General features: G+C 32.3%; 4 protein-coding genes and 1 non-coding gene across 7 annotated transcripts in view; all 5 read left to right on the top strand.

Annotated features, from left to right (window-relative positions):
* LOC100183681 (aprataxin and PNK-like factor) overlaps positions 1-377 on the top strand; it is a 2,707-nt gene extending 2,330 nt beyond the window's left edge. Inside the window, exon 4 of the mRNA XM_002121782.5 lies at positions 23-377. Within this exon, the coding sequence (XP_002121818.1) occupies positions 23-138 (116 nt within the window). The 3' untranslated portion in view covers positions 139-377. The remainder of the gene's footprint in view (positions 1-22) is intronic.
* A 157-nt stretch (positions 378-534) lies between these two features.
* On the top strand, positions 535-4,889 carry LOC100186038 (trans-1,2-dihydrobenzene-1,2-diol dehydrogenase-like). The gene is made up of 8 exons (XM_002121585.5): positions 535-746; positions 1,053-1,164; positions 1,404-1,567; positions 1,975-2,143; positions 2,424-2,503; positions 3,230-3,361; positions 3,697-3,874; positions 4,403-4,889. The coding sequence occupies exons 1-8, from the start codon at positions 648-650 to the stop codon at positions 4,516-4,518; spliced, it is 1,050 nt and encodes a 349-aa protein (XP_002121621.1). The 5' UTR covers positions 535-647; the 3' UTR covers positions 4,519-4,889.
* Positions 4,890-5,686: 797 nt separating this feature from the next.
* On the top strand, positions 5,687-11,624 carry LOC100175852. The gene is made up of 9 exons (XM_009859409.3): positions 5,687-5,829; positions 6,081-6,236; positions 6,677-6,733; positions 7,185-7,361; positions 7,889-8,008; positions 8,736-8,802; positions 9,423-9,448; positions 9,767-9,808; positions 11,249-11,624. The coding sequence occupies exons 1-9, from the start codon at positions 5,737-5,739 to the stop codon at positions 11,267-11,269; spliced, it is 759 nt and encodes a 252-aa protein (XP_009857711.1). The 5' UTR covers positions 5,687-5,736; the 3' UTR covers positions 11,270-11,624.
* A 387-nt stretch (positions 11,625-12,011) lies between these two features.
* On the top strand, positions 12,012-12,061 carry mir4118 (microRNA 4118). Its single transcript, NR_034514.1, has one exon. It is a non-coding gene; the product is annotated as a microRNA 4118 (primary transcript).
* Positions 12,062-12,080: 19 nt separating this feature from the next.
* LOC100178115 lies at positions 12,081-16,810 on the top strand. Of its 3 annotated transcripts, none has more exons than XM_026840463.1 (13): positions 12,081-12,173; positions 12,294-12,425; positions 12,637-12,688; positions 13,153-13,209; positions 13,378-13,486; positions 13,773-13,910; positions 14,380-14,436; positions 14,585-14,710; positions 14,919-15,035; positions 15,329-15,407; positions 15,692-15,735; positions 15,969-16,022; positions 16,530-16,810. In XM_026840463.1, the coding sequence occupies exons 5-13, from the start codon at positions 13,433-13,435 to the stop codon at positions 16,548-16,550; spliced, it is 690 nt and encodes a 229-aa protein (XP_026696264.1). In that variant the 5' UTR covers positions 12,081-12,173; positions 12,294-12,425; positions 12,637-12,688; positions 13,153-13,209; positions 13,378-13,432; the 3' UTR covers positions 16,551-16,810. The 3 variants fall into 3 exon arrangements, with proteins under 3 accessions (XP_026696264.1, XP_018673233.2, XP_026696265.1); XM_026840464.1 differs by having other exon boundaries at positions 12,136-12,200; XM_018817688.2 differs by lacking the exon at positions 12,637-12,688 and having other exon boundaries at positions 12,294-12,430.
* Positions 16,811-16,847: the final 37 nt, after the last annotated feature.

Below are 16,847 nucleotides of genomic sequence, written 5' to 3'. Positions count from 1 at the left end.
GGTCATTAACCGAGATATTTAGAAATCATAGATGAGGATTCAGATTGGGATCCTTCTGTTGATAAGAAAAAGAAACAAAAAGTGGAAAGTGAGAGCGATGAGGAACTAGAAGATGACATCATAATGGATTCTGATTGATAATAAAGCTTTATAAATTTATGAATAAATGTAGCATATTTTGTAAGAGAGTTTGTAATATGTGACATCAATTGTTTGTACTGTTGCCTGGTTTATTCTTAAATTTTATAATTTTTTACCATTTGTAGCTTAGTTGTATAGTTTCAAAATTGTGAAATTTATAGTTGTTTGGTCGTTACTTTTTACATGAACAACTGTTGCCGATGTTATGTAAGTATAAAAATTTACGCGTAAATATTTAAATTTATATATATTTACGGCTTCGTAAAAACTATTGTGCAAGGCACTATTAATTCGCGAAACTTTCAGATTAACGTGTCCGGTTTATGTTTTTGCTTAGGGGAATACCAAATTCCGAGAGTTTTTTTCCCAGAATTTATTTGCGGTTAGAGAAATGCAGAATATGAGAGAATGCGAAAAAAATGCGTCGTCATCGCCAATTTCAAAAGTGCATACTGTGCAGGAATTTATGTTAGTTTATACAGTTGTTCGTATACTTGCATAATAATATGAAAGGGGAATTATTAAGATGGGGGATTTGTTCCGCTGGAAAAATCAGTAATGATTTTGTTCTCTCACTGCAAAATTTACCATCTACTGAGCATCAGGTGAGTAATTAAAATAAACTGCACATATTTATCGTTAATTAACAATATTGTTAATATTTTTTGTTGTAAAATGTATAGATTTTGTATTAATGTATTTTTAAATATATACATTTATTATCATTTATGTTCATGCATAAAAATATGCTATTTGAAGTAATATGCGTTAATGTGAAACTGATATAAATGTACGACAAGTATTAAATTTGTTCAGGCGCATGCAGTAACATCTGACACTACAGGTTTAGTGTTTTCCAAATAATTTTCCTAACTGTACCGTAAAATCAAAACAGCTAATGATAATTTCAGGTTCATGCAGTAGCAGCACGAGATATTGACAGAGCGGAGAAGTTTGCTGAACTGTTTTCGATTCCTAATTGTTACTCATCTTATGAAGAATTAGCTTCTGACAAAAATATTGGTAATAAAAATATAAAACAGCTAAACCTTTAAACAAAGTTGGCCAAATCCACTTTTATAAAATATATAGTAACCTAGCAATAAAGAAAAAAGACCATGCAGACAAAAGTCAATGTCTGCTCATCCAAGCACTTAAAATTTCCTAAATCACTGGCAACCATGGGTAAGTCACTTAAATCCCCACTCCTGTTGATATAAATGATCAAACCAACACAATTTACAAGCTGTTTGTTTTTGCAGATGTTGTGTATGTTGGTGCCATACACACTCAGCATTACAGGGTGACGAAAATGATGCTTGAAGCTGGCAAGCATGTTTTATGTGAGAAGCCAATGTGTGTGACTGGTGGCGAAGCAAAGAGTCTTATTTCCTTTGCTCGAGAAAAGAAGCTTTTCTTGATGGAGGTATAAGAACTGTGGTTTGACGATGTATATCAAGGGTTATGGGTTCAGGTTCTACCAAGGAGCCTTTTTGTCTGAAATGTATTTTCACATCACAAAATGCAATTTTGGGTTCTCAATTATAAATAGAAAATTAAAATATGTACCACTCATTGAGTTATATAATTGAAAGTATTTATTATTTAAACACTGTTTCACTCATTATAGGATATTTATTACTTAATGACATGCTTTATCAAATAGTCCTTTTGGATCATATTGGTTAAAAGGTAGAAAATTTATGTTATAACTTTTAAAGCTCGTCATGTGAGAATAAATAAGTGACGTTCTTTTATTTTAACTTAACTTGCATTAGAGTGCTTAGACAATCTAAAAAATACTAGCCAGTTAAATGAGATTTTTTTTCAAAGGCAATTTGGAGTCGTTACTTTCCTGCCTACCGTCATGTTCGTAAACTTCTCGATGACAAAGTGATTGGTGAAGCTAAACATGTTCAGGCAAGTTTTGGTGAGTCTTCTGATAAACTTGTGCCACGAGTTGCGGAAAAGGAATTGGCTGGAGGTGCTTTGTTGGACAGAGGTGAGACAAATGTATATGTTTATTAAGATTTTAAATGTTTTTGTTTCTTAATATTTTTAGTTGTTTTGTTATTTTTTTAACCAATTTTGTTAATATTTTTTAATATTTTGTTAAAATATTCATGTAAGTTGTTTTGTTGATAACTTTTTTTTTTATCTTTTATAATGCTTAGGCTTAAAGAGGTTTGATGGATCTGTCAAGAAGAAACCATTTGATCTCTTATAACTGTTTATAATTGTTGGTAATTGATTATTAAAAGTAATTTTTTTTAATGTTTCAGGTGTATATGCTGTACAGTTCGCACAATTTGTTTTCAATGAGACACCAGTTGAACAAATGTCAATGGGGTCCCTTTTACCAGTGAGTTTGTGTTTTTATTTGATTTTATGTGATTCTTGTACATGAGTACATTGGTTAGAACTCTGCCCCAATTATCTATAACGTTTAATGCTTGGTAACTTGTAAAGTTGTAAGCATTCACAAGATGTATAAACTCACAACACAGTTCATGCAATCAGCTACTATAGCTTGTTAACTCCTATGTTATAATGTTATAACTATAGATTAACCCACAGCGCAAGGATTAATATATATATGAATTCTGTCTTCATAGAAAATCTCATGTATTACACAGCATTTCCTGTACTTATTGTTAGGGTAGAATATTCTCGCACTCTTGAATATTTTTTCTGTTTTCTCACGATCAATTGTTTGCAGATCAGTCTGCGTTTGCTTTGTCCTCTGTATGCTATTTACAATTCCACTCAGCACTTTTTTGTGCACTCGTAGTTATTTTTTTATGTAGAAAATTTCTATGTCTTCTATACACATATAGGAATTTATTGGCAATATTACTGCCATTTTATCTTTACCACCCTAGTTTTACAACTGAACACAACTTTACCTTACTGTTTAGTGTCTATATAAGAAGCATAGTCAAAGTAAACTTTATTAACAAAATTAATCAGTAATGTCTCCTATGTTTGACGACTATGAGTGAAACTGCACTTTAACAATGTTACCCAGATTTTACTAAAAAAAAACACGATGCATGTGTCTACATATTCATGTCATTGTATTTTTCAGGAATCAGGTGTGGACACTAAGGTTCATATCATGTTGAAATACTCCAACAACAAGACAGCTGTTGCTAGCACCTCTATAGTGGAGAATCTGCCCAATGATGCTGTGATTAGTGGCAGTAAGGGATCAATACGTGTAAGTTATGTAGGAGATACTAGAATTGGGTGCATAAAAATCCTTGTTAATTTTAATTTTCGAACATCAGTTTCAAAACAAATAAGATGACATTTTTCTAATTAGAATTGGTATGTTAAAAAATTAGTACGTAAATAATGTATGTCAGATGTATTTTAACTGTTTTAAACATGCTCTATATAACTTTGTAAGCATTGGTTTTCTTCATTTTTAATAAAAATATTTAACATGATTAAATACGTAACCCAAACACAAAGTGACTTTAGAATATAAATGGCCATTAATTTTAATTTTAAAAACAACTGAACAAAATCAAATACACAATAATTTTTCAGGTGTGTTTTCCACTTTGGTGCCCGAGCAGAATTGAGGTTTCCGTGAAATATCAAGAAACCCAAGTGTTTGAATTTGAATTGCCACCAATACCAACTTTAGAAGGGAGTAAATTCAACTTCCGGAACAGCCAAGGTTTAAAATATGAAGCTGAAGAAGTTAGAAGGTGCATAATGGAAGGTGGGTTTAAAAGTAAAATGACTGCTTTGACAAATAAATGAATGTATCGTCACTCATTTAATTTTGCAAACAGTTGGGTAAAGAACAAAATTCATAACATGGTTGCTGTTTCTTGCACCTTGTGCCCGATTTTGAGTTACCAGTTATAAGATGGAAGACAATTTATACACCTCCTGCTGACTTATACCCTTTTTGCATGGTCACTTTTATGCGCATACGTACTCGCATATTTACTCGCAAACACAAAGTTAACACGCATAAGGTCATAAGCATGTCATCTGCTGTAGAAGGTTGGTTGTTAACTGCATTATGCGAGTAAAGAAAATCGCTATTCGCATTAACTTTTTACCATGCAAAAAGGGTATTAGGGTTACTATGTTTATAACTTTGTGGCTGGTTTATTTTGACTGTCAATTTGGACAATCCAGTGGTACATTGTTTTTAGCAATTTTCATTTTGTGTCTTGGCTGATAACACTTAGGTAGACCTTGCTACATTTTTCAGTTTTCAATCCTTTTATCTGTACAGGCCTAACTGAGTCACCTGCTCTAACCCTGGATGCCACTCAAGACATTGTAGATATAATGGACAAGGCTAGGAAAGCAATTGGTTATGACTTGCCGCAAGATAAAGAATGGTGTTAATAATATGTGCATTACCCATTGTCTGTATTGCATTGCTGTATAATTGTATCTTTAATTTAACTGTTTGGGTGACACTTTTGATCTTATATTCGCATTCATTGTGTATGTAATATAATTTAATTTAAAATTACTGAGAGTTAATTTATTATGATTAATAACCAAGTCATTTCAACCAGGTAAATACTATATGGTAACTCAGAAGCAGCATGAGGTGTATGAAACAGAACACAACCATTGTTGCTTTAACACGCGAGGATAATAAGTTACATTCAATTCAGATTTTACCACTTTTTTTTCTGAAACAAAGTAATTACTAATTCTTCATGCGATGAAGCATAACAGTAAAGTAATAAAATTAGGATTACGTTATAGACATTATATTTGTTTTTTTTAAGCTGTTCTCACTGATGTAGGTTGGTATTGAGATGTTTAACCGCCTGCGGGCGTAAATGAGTCAAAGTGGCCGTGGTTTTTATATTAGTGTACCCTAGAATGAGTTTATATTGGTAAACCTAGAATAAGTTTTGCCTGTTTACAGTACAGCGACATGATTAATGTTTATAGCATTTAAGGTACCGTTGGTTAATCTATCAAACACAGTTGCGCTGGTATGATGGAATATAGGCAGACATTCTTACATTTTTGTGAGCAATTTCAGCCTTACGTAAGCAGTCTTGCCCAAGGTCTTGCCTGAAGAATTGGTTTTCCCCGAAGCTAATGTGTGATTGATTAAAGAGCGCAGCTTATTCTCTTTATCACGTTTTTGCCCTGAACCGAACTACTTCTCTTGGCGACCTGAGACCTGTGATTCGCCACCCACTGGCGCATGCGCAGAGATAGAGGGAATCTCTTCTTAGATTTGTGACATTTGTTGTTTCTTCTTTCGCTCCTCGTCGCCTTTTTCAGCTGCTTGTCTGTGACGTCAAAACAACATGCCTCTGCTGGTTTCGATTTTCAACACGACTACTGCGCGTCAGATAAACGTTATTTGATTTCTGTTTTAGTTCGGTTCGTGTTATATATGGGGGCATTTTAATGCCATAGCAGTTAAGAAAATGTATTATGCAATTAATGCCTTTTATGATCCTATGCAGTATAATCGCAGTTTATCGATGTTAATTCAAATAAATCATATCTGATGATTTAACTGTATACTATTTTGTCTTTAGAAATTGAAATTAGATTTGTAGCCGATTTGTTTTATAAGTTTCAAAGGAAATGTCAGTTACTTACACAACCCAACCGGTTATCTACCCTGTTGAACCTGAACTTCCAGGAAAGAAATATAAAACGGCATACACCGTTTTGGGGGTAAGTAGACACATGATCTTTGTATTTAAGGGGTGGGCCTACATGTATAATGTGCGTATCGATTAAGTTTGTGTGCACCCTTATGCCTTAGTGCCAGTGGTGTTTTATTTGATACAAAAAGAAGAAAAACTGGCTTTTTGTTGCATGCAGAGCCAGCAGAGGCAATAAAAATCAACTATAATCTAGATTCTAGGACAAGTAAGGTATATGATCAGCTTAAGTACTTAACATATTATTTTTTTCCTTTATAGTGCTTGCAAATTTTCATTGGAGTGCTCAGCATCATTTTAAGTTCTGTAGTTCTGGCAAATGCAACTGCTATTTTAAGCCAAGCTGATCAACAGACCCAACCAAGTGTGAACTCTGCAGCTTACTATATATATAGTGGTATTGGATCTGGATTATGGGTAAGTAACTTTTCACATGCAAGTTACTTTAATTCCCACAACGACAATTTCTCCAACCCAGTGATCCCCAATGAGTTTTTTTTAAATTGTCAAATATATTTTACAATGTAAAAAAATCACATCAAAATAATTACTTGCGTAGTTACATACATTGTAACTCGTAAGCAGTTTAAAGCATTATATGCCATATCTTGGTGCTAGTGAAGAATCTACCCCTCCCGCACCTTATTTTCTAACCACTAACCCCTAGATTAGGGGGTTAGGTGTTAATAGTTAGGGGGTTAGTGGTTAGCAAATAAGGTGGGGGGAAGACTCTTCACTAGCACCCATATCTTACTTAAAATTATCCCCATAAAACTTTCTGGTTTGTGGTATCATTCTACACTGAAGGTTAACATATGCATTATAAAATGAAATAATATTTTTTCCTATTTCTTCAGTACATTGTGGCTGGTATCCTTGGTGTTGTAAGTGGAAGACGACCGTCCAGTTGCCCAGTAAGCTCTAGCTGTACTTCTTATAATATATTGTGGTGTGCATGTCTTCCTTCATCGCAGAGGTTTAGGGTTCTAGGCTCGATGCTGCTACTAAATAAATTTCCCCAAAATTTTATTACTTAGTCTACACAGGTACATTTTTTGTTACTTGTAAGCAAGCACAAGGTGTATAAAAACTGATGCTGCTTTGCCATGTCCAGTGGCGCAGCCAGAAAAAAAATTGGGGGGATTTTAATCAAAAAAAATTACAAAATTTTTTTTTTTGCTGCGCTACTGGCCACGTCTGTAAATTAGGTTTTTTATTTAATTACAATAGCAGACAGGTTCTTTAACTAATACTTTTCCATAAGTAGCAAAGGCAAATTACTACTTTAAATTATTTTGCCTTATCTACGCTGCCTGAATTATTTGATATCTTTCTTATGGTATGCACTGTTTATTTACTTTGCAGATAACTGGGGCCTTGGTTATTACTATTTTTGCTGCAATAACCGCGGGTTCCATGGCGATTCTTCAAAGCTTGACTTCTGCTGGAATCTCTGGAGCCATGACTGTGTTAACTAGGGATTCTATCGGTACCATTTTTGAACCTTCTGACCCAGCGATGGTTGAAGTGAAAAGTTTCCTGGTAGGTTAAATGGAGCTTAAGTGTTAATGAAATATACAGTATATTGCACTGGCATAAATTAATCAGAAATGCACAAACAAGAAGCACCGATCTGGGGTGGCAAGGTGGGGGAGCCAACTTCAGGATTTGCGGCACTATATTGTAATTTTGTCAAAATTTTATCGTAGGATTGTGCATCTTTCTTATTTATTGTCCGTGCTTACTACTTAAAATAAGAAGTTTACTAAAAAAACGCTTTTTTGTTACAACTTGTAGTAACATTTTTACTGTGTAGCCCCCTATTTAAGATTATGGGTTTCCTTTTTTGTATACCTTACTTTTTGGTATGCCTGACAATTTAGACAACCCATTCGTGACCACTGGGTTAGAGTAACTGGTAACTGCCATTAAATACCTTTACGAAAGATACACACAGCCACAATAGTACCTGGTAATCCTTAGTCTAATCTTAAGACTCAGTCTATAATTATCTGCCAAAAAGGCGGTAGTATTATTTTACAACATTATATATAATTATGTAATTTCAGAATCAAACTTTGATAATTTATGCTGTTCTTGCTGTGCTTGCCTTCATGGAGTTCATCATCACTATTGTTCACTCTGGTTTCTGCTGTGCCGTCAAATGTTGCAATTCCCAAGACTATCGTGTAAGTTATAGTGTTAGATAATACAAAGTAAAACATTGTTTAATAATCATAATATGTAATTAAAGTTAAGCTAAAGTTGAATGTATGGTAATGCTTTGTTTGTGTACTGTTTGGCCCATAATGCAATGTTAATTTTTTGATATTTATATAAATACAATTTATTATAATACAATATATATATATATACAATACATATACAATTTTTATACAATATATGTATGTATATTATATATATATATTAAATTTACACCACACAGTACTGACAACTCTACCAAAGCAGAGTTAACTTTTAGGTCTGGTATTTACCATGTATCATTCTGTATGATTTATTGCATGCCAACATTAATTAATTCCACAACAGTTGAATAACTCTACCCAAGGATATGATGTAATAATTAATGATCTTCATAACATTTCCTCCGGTTTGAGTTTCAACATACTTTCCACTCTTAAGCATTGCTTAACTTTTTTATTATTAAGATAGAATTAATAACGAAACATAGAAAAGTCAATTTTCCAAATTCCATTTTTCACAAGTTGTAGACTCACAATAAAAACAACTTAACCTAAAATAACAATACAAGCAAAAAGCTTCTGTAAACAACGGAAGGAAAATCAACCAAATCAAATTAAAACCGAATTTAGGACCCAAACCAGGGATTTATAAGCACTGCTTTCAAGTTGCAGGTTAAGTATTTCTTTTATTAAACCATTGTTATTCAAAAAGGGCATGGTCACTGGAACAACCACCATCACTACAATGCAGAACCCTATCCAAATGCAAGCCCAACCAGGTGAGTACATTGGGCAACAATATTCATTGTTCTGCTGCTATTGCTATCATAGGTGTTAACTTTTTTTATTTTTACCAAATCTGGGTTACCATTTTTGAATTGCGGTTACATTTAAAGCATAAAACATGGGAACTTCATTGATTAATGTGTTGAATGGCCTACTGTATACTTTGACTCTGCATGTTTGTATAGACACTTTACACCACAATAAAAGCTGTATTAAGGTGTATAAATGGTGCCATAACATATGTCTTCCCCATTTCAATTCAGTTACATGGTACCTATAATGTTACTTTACGCCTATGGTTCCTTCTTAACACCAATGTTTAGTTTGTCATTTAGCTAACATGTAGGTATTGTTAGTCATTAGTATGATGCCATAAATGCTTATTGTGGTACGTAGTATTGTTCTGACACATTCCCACTCAGTTCTTGGAATAAATATGGCATTGTTGTGGCATTTTGTCATTTCCTTCATTGCCGTTCAACAATCCATAAATATAACATTACCCACAATATGACAATATCTGAATTTAGGTATAAAAATAAGATAATAAAATATAAAATTTGAAATTTAGCATATTCGTTGTTTGCGTATTATAATTTTTTTTTTTTTTCAGCTTATGACCCAAATGATATTAACATGGTAAGTTAAACTTTGTAATTATAAATTATTTTTCTTGAAGTTTTATTTATTTAAAGCAAGCTGCGGAGTAAATATTATTTTTCTTGTGATATAGACGTAGTTTACATGAATTTTGCCCAAAATTTAGAATAACAGAGTTAAATTACAGTTACACGCATAACAAGAAACATAAGCAACCTCATTGTTTGATGTTGCTAATGCAATATACGTTGGCTCGCTGGTTTGACACTTAACAGAACCAAGTTTCAAAAGTCTGAATGTTTTTTTTATGATTAAGAAGTTGTTTTTGATGCCAAGCTAAAATTGTTTTTTTTTAAGGCTGGTGCTGGATATGGATACAGTCCCTCACCTAACTACTCTGTAAGTAACTGTTTTTTTTGTAAATATAAACGAGGTTAAACACATTCAGTCATATGTGATATGTTATAAGTAAAATTATTTAAACCTTAAACACATGCAATTCTTTCTGCAGTATTAACCTAATTTAGTAAACAAACATATAAAATTTTGTTCTGTTGTTGTGAAAATTTAAATTGCATTTTTAAAGACGTTTTTTTTTAAGCCATGGCCTTTTAAACTGTCACTGTGTAAAGTAAAAAGACTTATGTGTGCAGGAAAACCTTTAATAAGAATTTATAAAAAGTTTCATAAAAAAATACAAAATTCCAACATCTCCCATTCAAAATGTGGTACGCCACAAACAGATATGATGATACAGCATATTATTATTCATATAACAATAAGACTTCAAAACACACAATGCTATTTGTCCTGAGCACATATTCACTTACATTCTCATCATTCAAGGAGGTTTATTCCATCACAATGGGATATCATATTACCTCAGTGTGTGGTCAAGCGGAAAGTGTTTCCTTTTAAAAAAAAATTAATATTAGTTGTTTTTTTGTAACTTTAGACAGTAGTTAGTGTTCCCTCTTTTTTTTCTTTTTGTTGTAAAAATACCCACTTAATATGTGCAACACTGCAATAACAATCCAATGAGACAAGTCCTTTGCGGAATAACAACCAATATCCTCCCCCAGGCAATCAATGTTGAACCAAATAGTTGTATTCACAATATACTACATTTACTTGAATTTATCTCAAAATAATAAAAATCAATTTCACAAATAAACAATTTAAATACAAGATTGTCCTAAATTATACAGTAAAGCAAGATGCAGTTTTCTTTTTAGGAATTATCTTATAAGACTATTAAATACCTTACAAAATTTATAAAATAAAACATTTAAATGTGTTTTTTTTCTGTCAAGTTTTTATTACAAATATTCCAAAATTATTTTTAATTTTGGCAAAATAACCAATTTAAAAAAATAACTTAAAATTTTACTTTTAAAGATTAATACCTTGTTGGGCTTAACTACATATAGTTGTTTTAAGAATTAGTAATTTTGTATCCCCTTACCCTATAGTTTTGCAAGCCAAGCCAATGGAATGTTTAGATTTTAGTAAACAGGTCTATGGTAATTAGATAAGCCAGTGCATGTTCCTCATAAAATATTGATAACTTATCGATTCCTGGTTTTACTTCGTACATTTATTCTTCTGGGTTTTATGGCTTTGTATTCTACCTGGAAGAGGTCTTGCAGTGTGTTGTGCCATGGGACTTTACTTTAATAATAATAAGTAAAGAAAAAAATAGGTATTTACTTTATTAAATTAGTAAATAAAAAGAAGGAAAAAGGGGCAAGTTTAAACACATCCGTCATTTTTTATAACAATGTTCGTACATAATACTACAAGTTTTATAAGAATATTAATAGATTATTTTTTCTACAGGACAAAGCTGGTTTGGTGTAAGGAGGAGAGTTGCTAAATATTGACGATTGTCAACAAAACAAGTTCATTATTTCTTATTTAGTTTCTGGAACTTTTATTTCACATTCTTGCCTTTTGGATAAATCAAAATTTGCATTTTTGTACAACACAGTTTTATTGCTGGCCGAATTTTTTTAACTGTAAATACCGAAAAAAAAATCTGTAAATATTTGGTGTGTGGTGTTTCAGTTGCAGGCTTTGTCATCTTAAGGTCAAATATTTTCTGATTTTGTTTACACACACAATGGAAGTTTGTTACTGCTTAATCATGTTCCACAATTCTATGTTCATTTCTTTCACTTTACATTTGATTGTAAATACAAGCACGACCACCTTATTTACCTTGAATGGATAAATGTACCTATTTATCTTCGTGTGGCAGCACAAATTCAATCGTTGTTCTATTTTGCAATTTGTAGTACCTGCCACGGTCTACTAGAGATATCTGTAGACCCGCCTATGAGTTGGAGCAAATCACTTTGTATGACTGAATGAAAATTTAAGCTCTTTTATGCTGCTAATGGGGCAAGACCGTTATAACACAGGTATTTTCTTTCGTACCTGCACCCTCGTACAAGTTAAAAGCATTCTCAGCTTTGTTGAGTATTATTGCGCCTGGTTAGTTTGTAAAACAGCAGTAGTTTTGTAATAGATTGAAACAGCTGTGATTCTAGTTAAAGCAGCATGTTTATTGTTGACAAATAAGCTGCTGGTATTGCTCACTCTTTGGTGACATCAAGTGAGAAGTTTGGTTTTGAAATGTTGTCACTAGAGAGCTTTGCAACTAAAGCACAAACTACAGAACTATTCTGCAACTTCTGCTGTTCAATTTCAAATATACATTTACTGGAAAGTAAATAATCTTTGCAATGGTTATACTAGATAGGTAAGTTAAGTTACCCCTTCTATAAAGGTATACACATAATAACACTATATTAGTGTGTAAAGAATTTGTGATTGTAAAAGTTTTTTATGTTGAGGTTGACATATTTTGTTTGAATTACAGACCACCCACAACAGTAATTGAAGATGTTTACAGAAAACGAAACAAAATGTTATTACCTGAACCATGGATCACAGAATATTTACGGAGAAATGGGGAATAAAAAGCAATAAAACAGTCAATGGGTCTTTTTACGTAAGGTGTTGTTTTTATGTTTTATTTTATACTTTTTATACTCTATAACAGGAATATGTATATGTTGTACTCATATACAGCGAAGTAGAATGACACATCCTCAAAGTTTAAATAGCAGAATTTAACTATTTTACATTTCATCATTTAGTTAAAATGCTCCGGACTGTACATTTTGAGATCCAATCATATTTTTTGTAACATATTTTTTTAGTTGTACATACGATGCAAAATACACATCAAGCATGAGCATTCAGTTGAATCAGGTGCTTATTTTGTCTTTTCTACGTGAAATACTATCCTATTTACATGTATGTGGAAATTTGGACTTGATATATATGTGAGTTCTAAGTTGACGTGGAAAAGTTTATCAAATGTAAAAAATATTTATCCAACAAAGCTCACAACTACAGGAAAAAATTTTGTTTTAAATCGTGAAAAGAAAAATTCAAATTTAACAATTTTGGGCTAAAATATAAATTTAACATTTTTGGTCCAAAATATACACGGGGTGAACTGATGAACACGACAGTGTTATTGTGACGCACAACACTTTCTATTATAAAGTAATAATGTAGTTTTAGTGACTACTGCTCATTTGTAATATCATGCACAATATTACCATGTATTGACTCATATACTAACTTGGTGCAGAGCATGACAAAAACTGCATCATGGTCTATATAGAACCCGAATTGACTCCATCTGTAACATTTATTTTATTCTACAGCGTAGATCGCTTTACTGTGAAGAAAGAAACATTTGCACCAACTGTTGTACAGCGCAGGTTGGTATGGTTATTTTGTTGTTAAAAATGTGGTTACGTTATGTGGCATATATAGTTCCCCTGATGTAAAAGTATCTATGCTTTAGCTAGATCAATGCTGTGGTCGTTTATTAGTTTTTAGCAATATGTTATACATGTACTGATATACAATTTTTTTTATATATGCAGTTTCAGTTGATACAACTTGGACAACTATCAGTCAAAACACTGCTGAGACTTTGCAATGCTTCAAGTACATTCTGGTCATCCGTATGCAAAATTGTTCCTTATATTTGGGGTAGGTTACATGTCTCTAACATAGTTTTATCGTGGGTAAAGAAAAACTTTCGCCCAAATTTAACATCCATTGCATGTCTTGCTGTAGAACTTTACTTGAATTGAATGTAACATAGCATCATAACAGATTTTTTTAAACCTAGTTTTCTAAATACAATCTTTCATTAAATGGGTAAAAACAAAATCTATTTTGTCTCAAAACTGTGACTACAGCTTTAATTATGACATTTATAATACCCTTAAAATCACTTGCAATTTTACCAGTTATAATTTGAAAACTTTTCTAGATGGCCCAGGTGATTACTGGTGCTCTGTGCATTCTACTAACTGGTGTAGTTATAGCAGTCATACCTGACATAGCTAATAATGCTTCACCTTATGGAACTGATCATTACAAAGCACCTGGCTTGTGGCTTGGTGTACTCGTAAGTCTATTTTTTTGTTTTAAATATTTAGTAGAATGGGGAAGATGGGACACTTTTTTATGCCATTTTCTTGTCCCATTTGGCAATAAACAAAACATTTTTTATAAAACCACATTCGTACAACTTTCAAAACCCGTTGTTAATTATTTAAAACAGGATCAGAATATTTGAATATAATGTGCTAAAGGTGTCCCATCTTTCCCCATCCTACTATATACTTTGTATATTTATTTATTTTTTGTACTATATAATGTAACTACTGTTATCTTACTGCTATTTTCCTGCTCTGTGCTGTTTTAATTATTCGGATATTCATTACTGTATTTGTAGAGATAAATAAAATTGATGTTGTATTTTACGTTTTGATATTGCATGTGTTAACATGGCTCTAAAAATGGTACAGTATTTGAGATTAAGAAAATAATGTCAAGAACATAAGCATAACTTAAGTTGTTTATTTTCCCAACAGTTTATAGTGACTGGTGCACTTGGAGTATTAAGTGGAAAGAAACCAAAGAATATTACTGTAAGTAATATGTTATAACACAAATGCTGCGATAATACTGCAGACAATATGCTATGTGTTTTGGATAATATATATAAATATAATGTATTATGATGATACTGCTACTTTGTTACCTACATGCTACTACTAAACAAAACAAAATAATTAGATAAATGCTTCCATGCTGTTTACAATATTGTCTGCAATTGGAGCTGCAGTAATGGTGATCCTACAAGTTACCGCAAGCACTTCATTCTCAAGATACGTGCTTTTGCATGGTCCAATACCAGCGGTGGTAAGTTCTATGATCCTCATTTTATTGATAACTTGGTCGGAATAAAGTGTGATTACACATGGGTTTATGGTGTATAGGAAGACACCCATACTATAATTGGACAGTAAGCATGAGGTGTATGAATACACCATGTTTGTTTGGTGTATAAGAAAACAGTGTTGTAACTGACCAGTATAGGCACCTATTAAAAACCTGTATTAAACACTAGGTGCATGGCTACCGACTCCACATTACATTAACTGTGTTGGCACTTCTCCAGTTATTTGCGACTACAGCACACTCTGGTTACTCATGCGCATCTAACTGCTCGACGACAACGTACGAGGTTTGTGATGTCATACTAGACATTACATGACAACAAAATTTCTCATATATAAATGCGTGAAATATCATCTGTGTCATTATGCGCGTGGACTTTCACGTAAACCACCATTTGCAGATCTTTTTTAAAAAGGCCATGTATACTATATATATATATATGCTGCAATACTACTATGGTATTTTATCTTGGTAGTTCAAACCACTTCTGTTATATAATATTAAAGTTGTTCATACTTTAACATTTTGCCATGTGTTTATTTATCTTGTAAAGAAAAAAAGCTCATACAATTTTAATAGGATATGGAGATAAAAAAGGAACAACGAGAAAAGCAAACAGAAGTAATGACAGTCTACAACAAACATACACCTTCTGCAGGTAAACTTGTCTTATTTTGTCACAATGCAGTATAAGTTTGCAGTCTGCAACCATCAAACTGTAACAACGTATATGCCAAATAATATACTCTGTTATGTTATAACCTAAAGATCAGCTTGATGAAAGTTTTTCCATAAACTATTCACAGTCTGCATTATGTAACCTACGAATGCTCTGTCTTGCTTAAATGCATGTTTAGGTTTGCTCACTGTAGAACTATACATTTTAATAGAAGCCATAATCACATTACAATATTTTAATAAAGTGTTTTTAATCCTTAACAGGAGCTGTAAAGAAAAACAACCATGAACATATTGTACAAAACGCGGTAAGTATAAAAATCCTATTTACATATGTGGTAGCTTATAGGTGGGTATGAGGTGTATGAAATAGAACCTATGTGGTATGACGACTGTCATTGTTCTACCACAATAAGAAGAATAACTTACATTCATTTAGTTAACAGTGAGAACCATTTAGTGTATCGTAATACTAATAGTAAATAACAATTGCATTTGGTTAGTTACTTAGTTTTGTCATGTGGTTATTGTGAATTTATAGGCAACAACTAGAGTCACTTTTCCACGTGAATCTACAAGTAATTTGGTCCCAATGATAAGCACCAATATGTGTGAAGATACCTAACATGACTTAAGTCATTCTTTTATAAATTTAAATTCTTTGTTCATAAACTTAGCACAATTGGTTTTAGTTTCACACATGCTTATATGCATGCCATGTATGTATTCGTTTAAAACACTTTCGCGTTAACAGCATGTTTCGACTTTTTTAGTCGTAAGATATACATTGTGTTTTGTTTTTACTTTTTACTCATTCCACGTTTTTCATTGAAATCAGAGCCTATTTACGTAAGCAGATAATTTAAAATTTAGTTAGCAACATGAAGTGTTTGTATGCAAAATATATCATATGTCTGTATAAATCCAGACCCTAGACACTCTTGTTATAGCTCAACAGTAATCATACCAGTTATATTTATAAAATTTATGTCTGGTGTATGGTGTTTAACCATACTTGCATGATAACCCGACAGTCTTATTTATAGCTATTGTGAAGCTATATAGAAGTGTCATTTAAAATAACTATTCTATTTTGTTTTAGGACAGTTCACCACTTGTATAGCTGTATCATGTTGCTGGAAAAAAAACATTTCATACTTCTGTACTTTTTTGTCCACTTGTCAATTTTTTTTTTATGTGACCACGATCTTTCGAACTTTTATCATTTGAAACAATATTTGTTGTGAATTCTAAAACATCGAACTAAATAAACCATTGCAGCATTTTAGAAGTATTTTTATATTTGTTTCAAAGGATTCCTTTGTTTGATTAGTGCATTTTATTTGGTAAACAGATGTAATAAATTTACCCCCAAAACAATTAGAGTCTTTTCGCTCAGTTTTGCCGAAACAACTGTTGA

Source organism: Ciona intestinalis, chromosome 2 (genome assembly GCF_000224145.3).
Source record: "Ciona intestinalis chromosome 2, KH, whole genome shotgun sequence".
In the NCBI taxonomy this organism is placed as follows: domain Eukaryota; kingdom Metazoa; phylum Chordata; class Ascidiacea; order Phlebobranchia; family Cionidae; genus Ciona; species Ciona intestinalis.
Note: the sequence above shows the minus strand (reverse complement) of the source record. Positions and strands in the feature narration are given on the sequence as shown.

What these genes read in the sequence shown, in the direction of transcription:
- LOC100186038 (XM_002121585.5), top strand. Translation starts at nt 648, where the DNA reads ATGAAAGGGGAATTATTAAGATGGGGGATTTGTTCCGCTGGAAAAATC. An exon ending in AGAAGCTTTTCTTGATGGAG is followed by an intron (nt 1,568 to 1,974) that starts GTATAAGAACTG and finishes TTTTTTTCAAAG; the next exon opens with GCAATTTGGAGTCGTTACTT. An exon ending in CAATGGGGTCCCTTTTACCA is followed by an intron (nt 2,504 to 3,229) that starts GTGAGTTTGTGT and finishes TGTATTTTTCAG; the next exon opens with GAATCAGGTGTGGACACTAA.
- LOC100175852 (XM_009859409.3), top strand. Translation starts at nt 5,737, where the DNA reads ATGTCAGTTACTTACACAACCCAACCGGTTATCTACCCTGTTGAACCT. An exon ending in CGGCATACACCGTTTTGGGG is followed by an intron (nt 5,830 to 6,080) that starts GTAAGTAGACAC and finishes TTTCCTTTATAG; the next exon opens with TGCTTGCAAATTTTCATTGG. An exon ending in GACGACCGTCCAGTTGCCCA is followed by an intron (nt 6,734 to 7,184) that starts GTAAGCTCTAGC and finishes TTTACTTTGCAG; the next exon opens with ATAACTGGGGCCTTGGTTAT.
- LOC100178115 (XM_026840463.1), top strand. Translation starts at nt 13,433, where the DNA reads ATGCTTCAAGTACATTCTGGTCATCCGTATGCAAAATTGTTCCTTATA. An exon ending in AATTGTTCCTTATATTTGGG is followed by an intron (nt 13,487 to 13,772) that starts GTAGGTTACATG and finishes AAACTTTTCTAG; the next exon opens with ATGGCCCAGGTGATTACTGG. An exon ending in AGAAACCAAAGAATATTACT is followed by an intron (nt 14,437 to 14,584) that starts GTAAGTAATATG and finishes CAAAATAATTAG; the next exon opens with ATAAATGCTTCCATGCTGTT.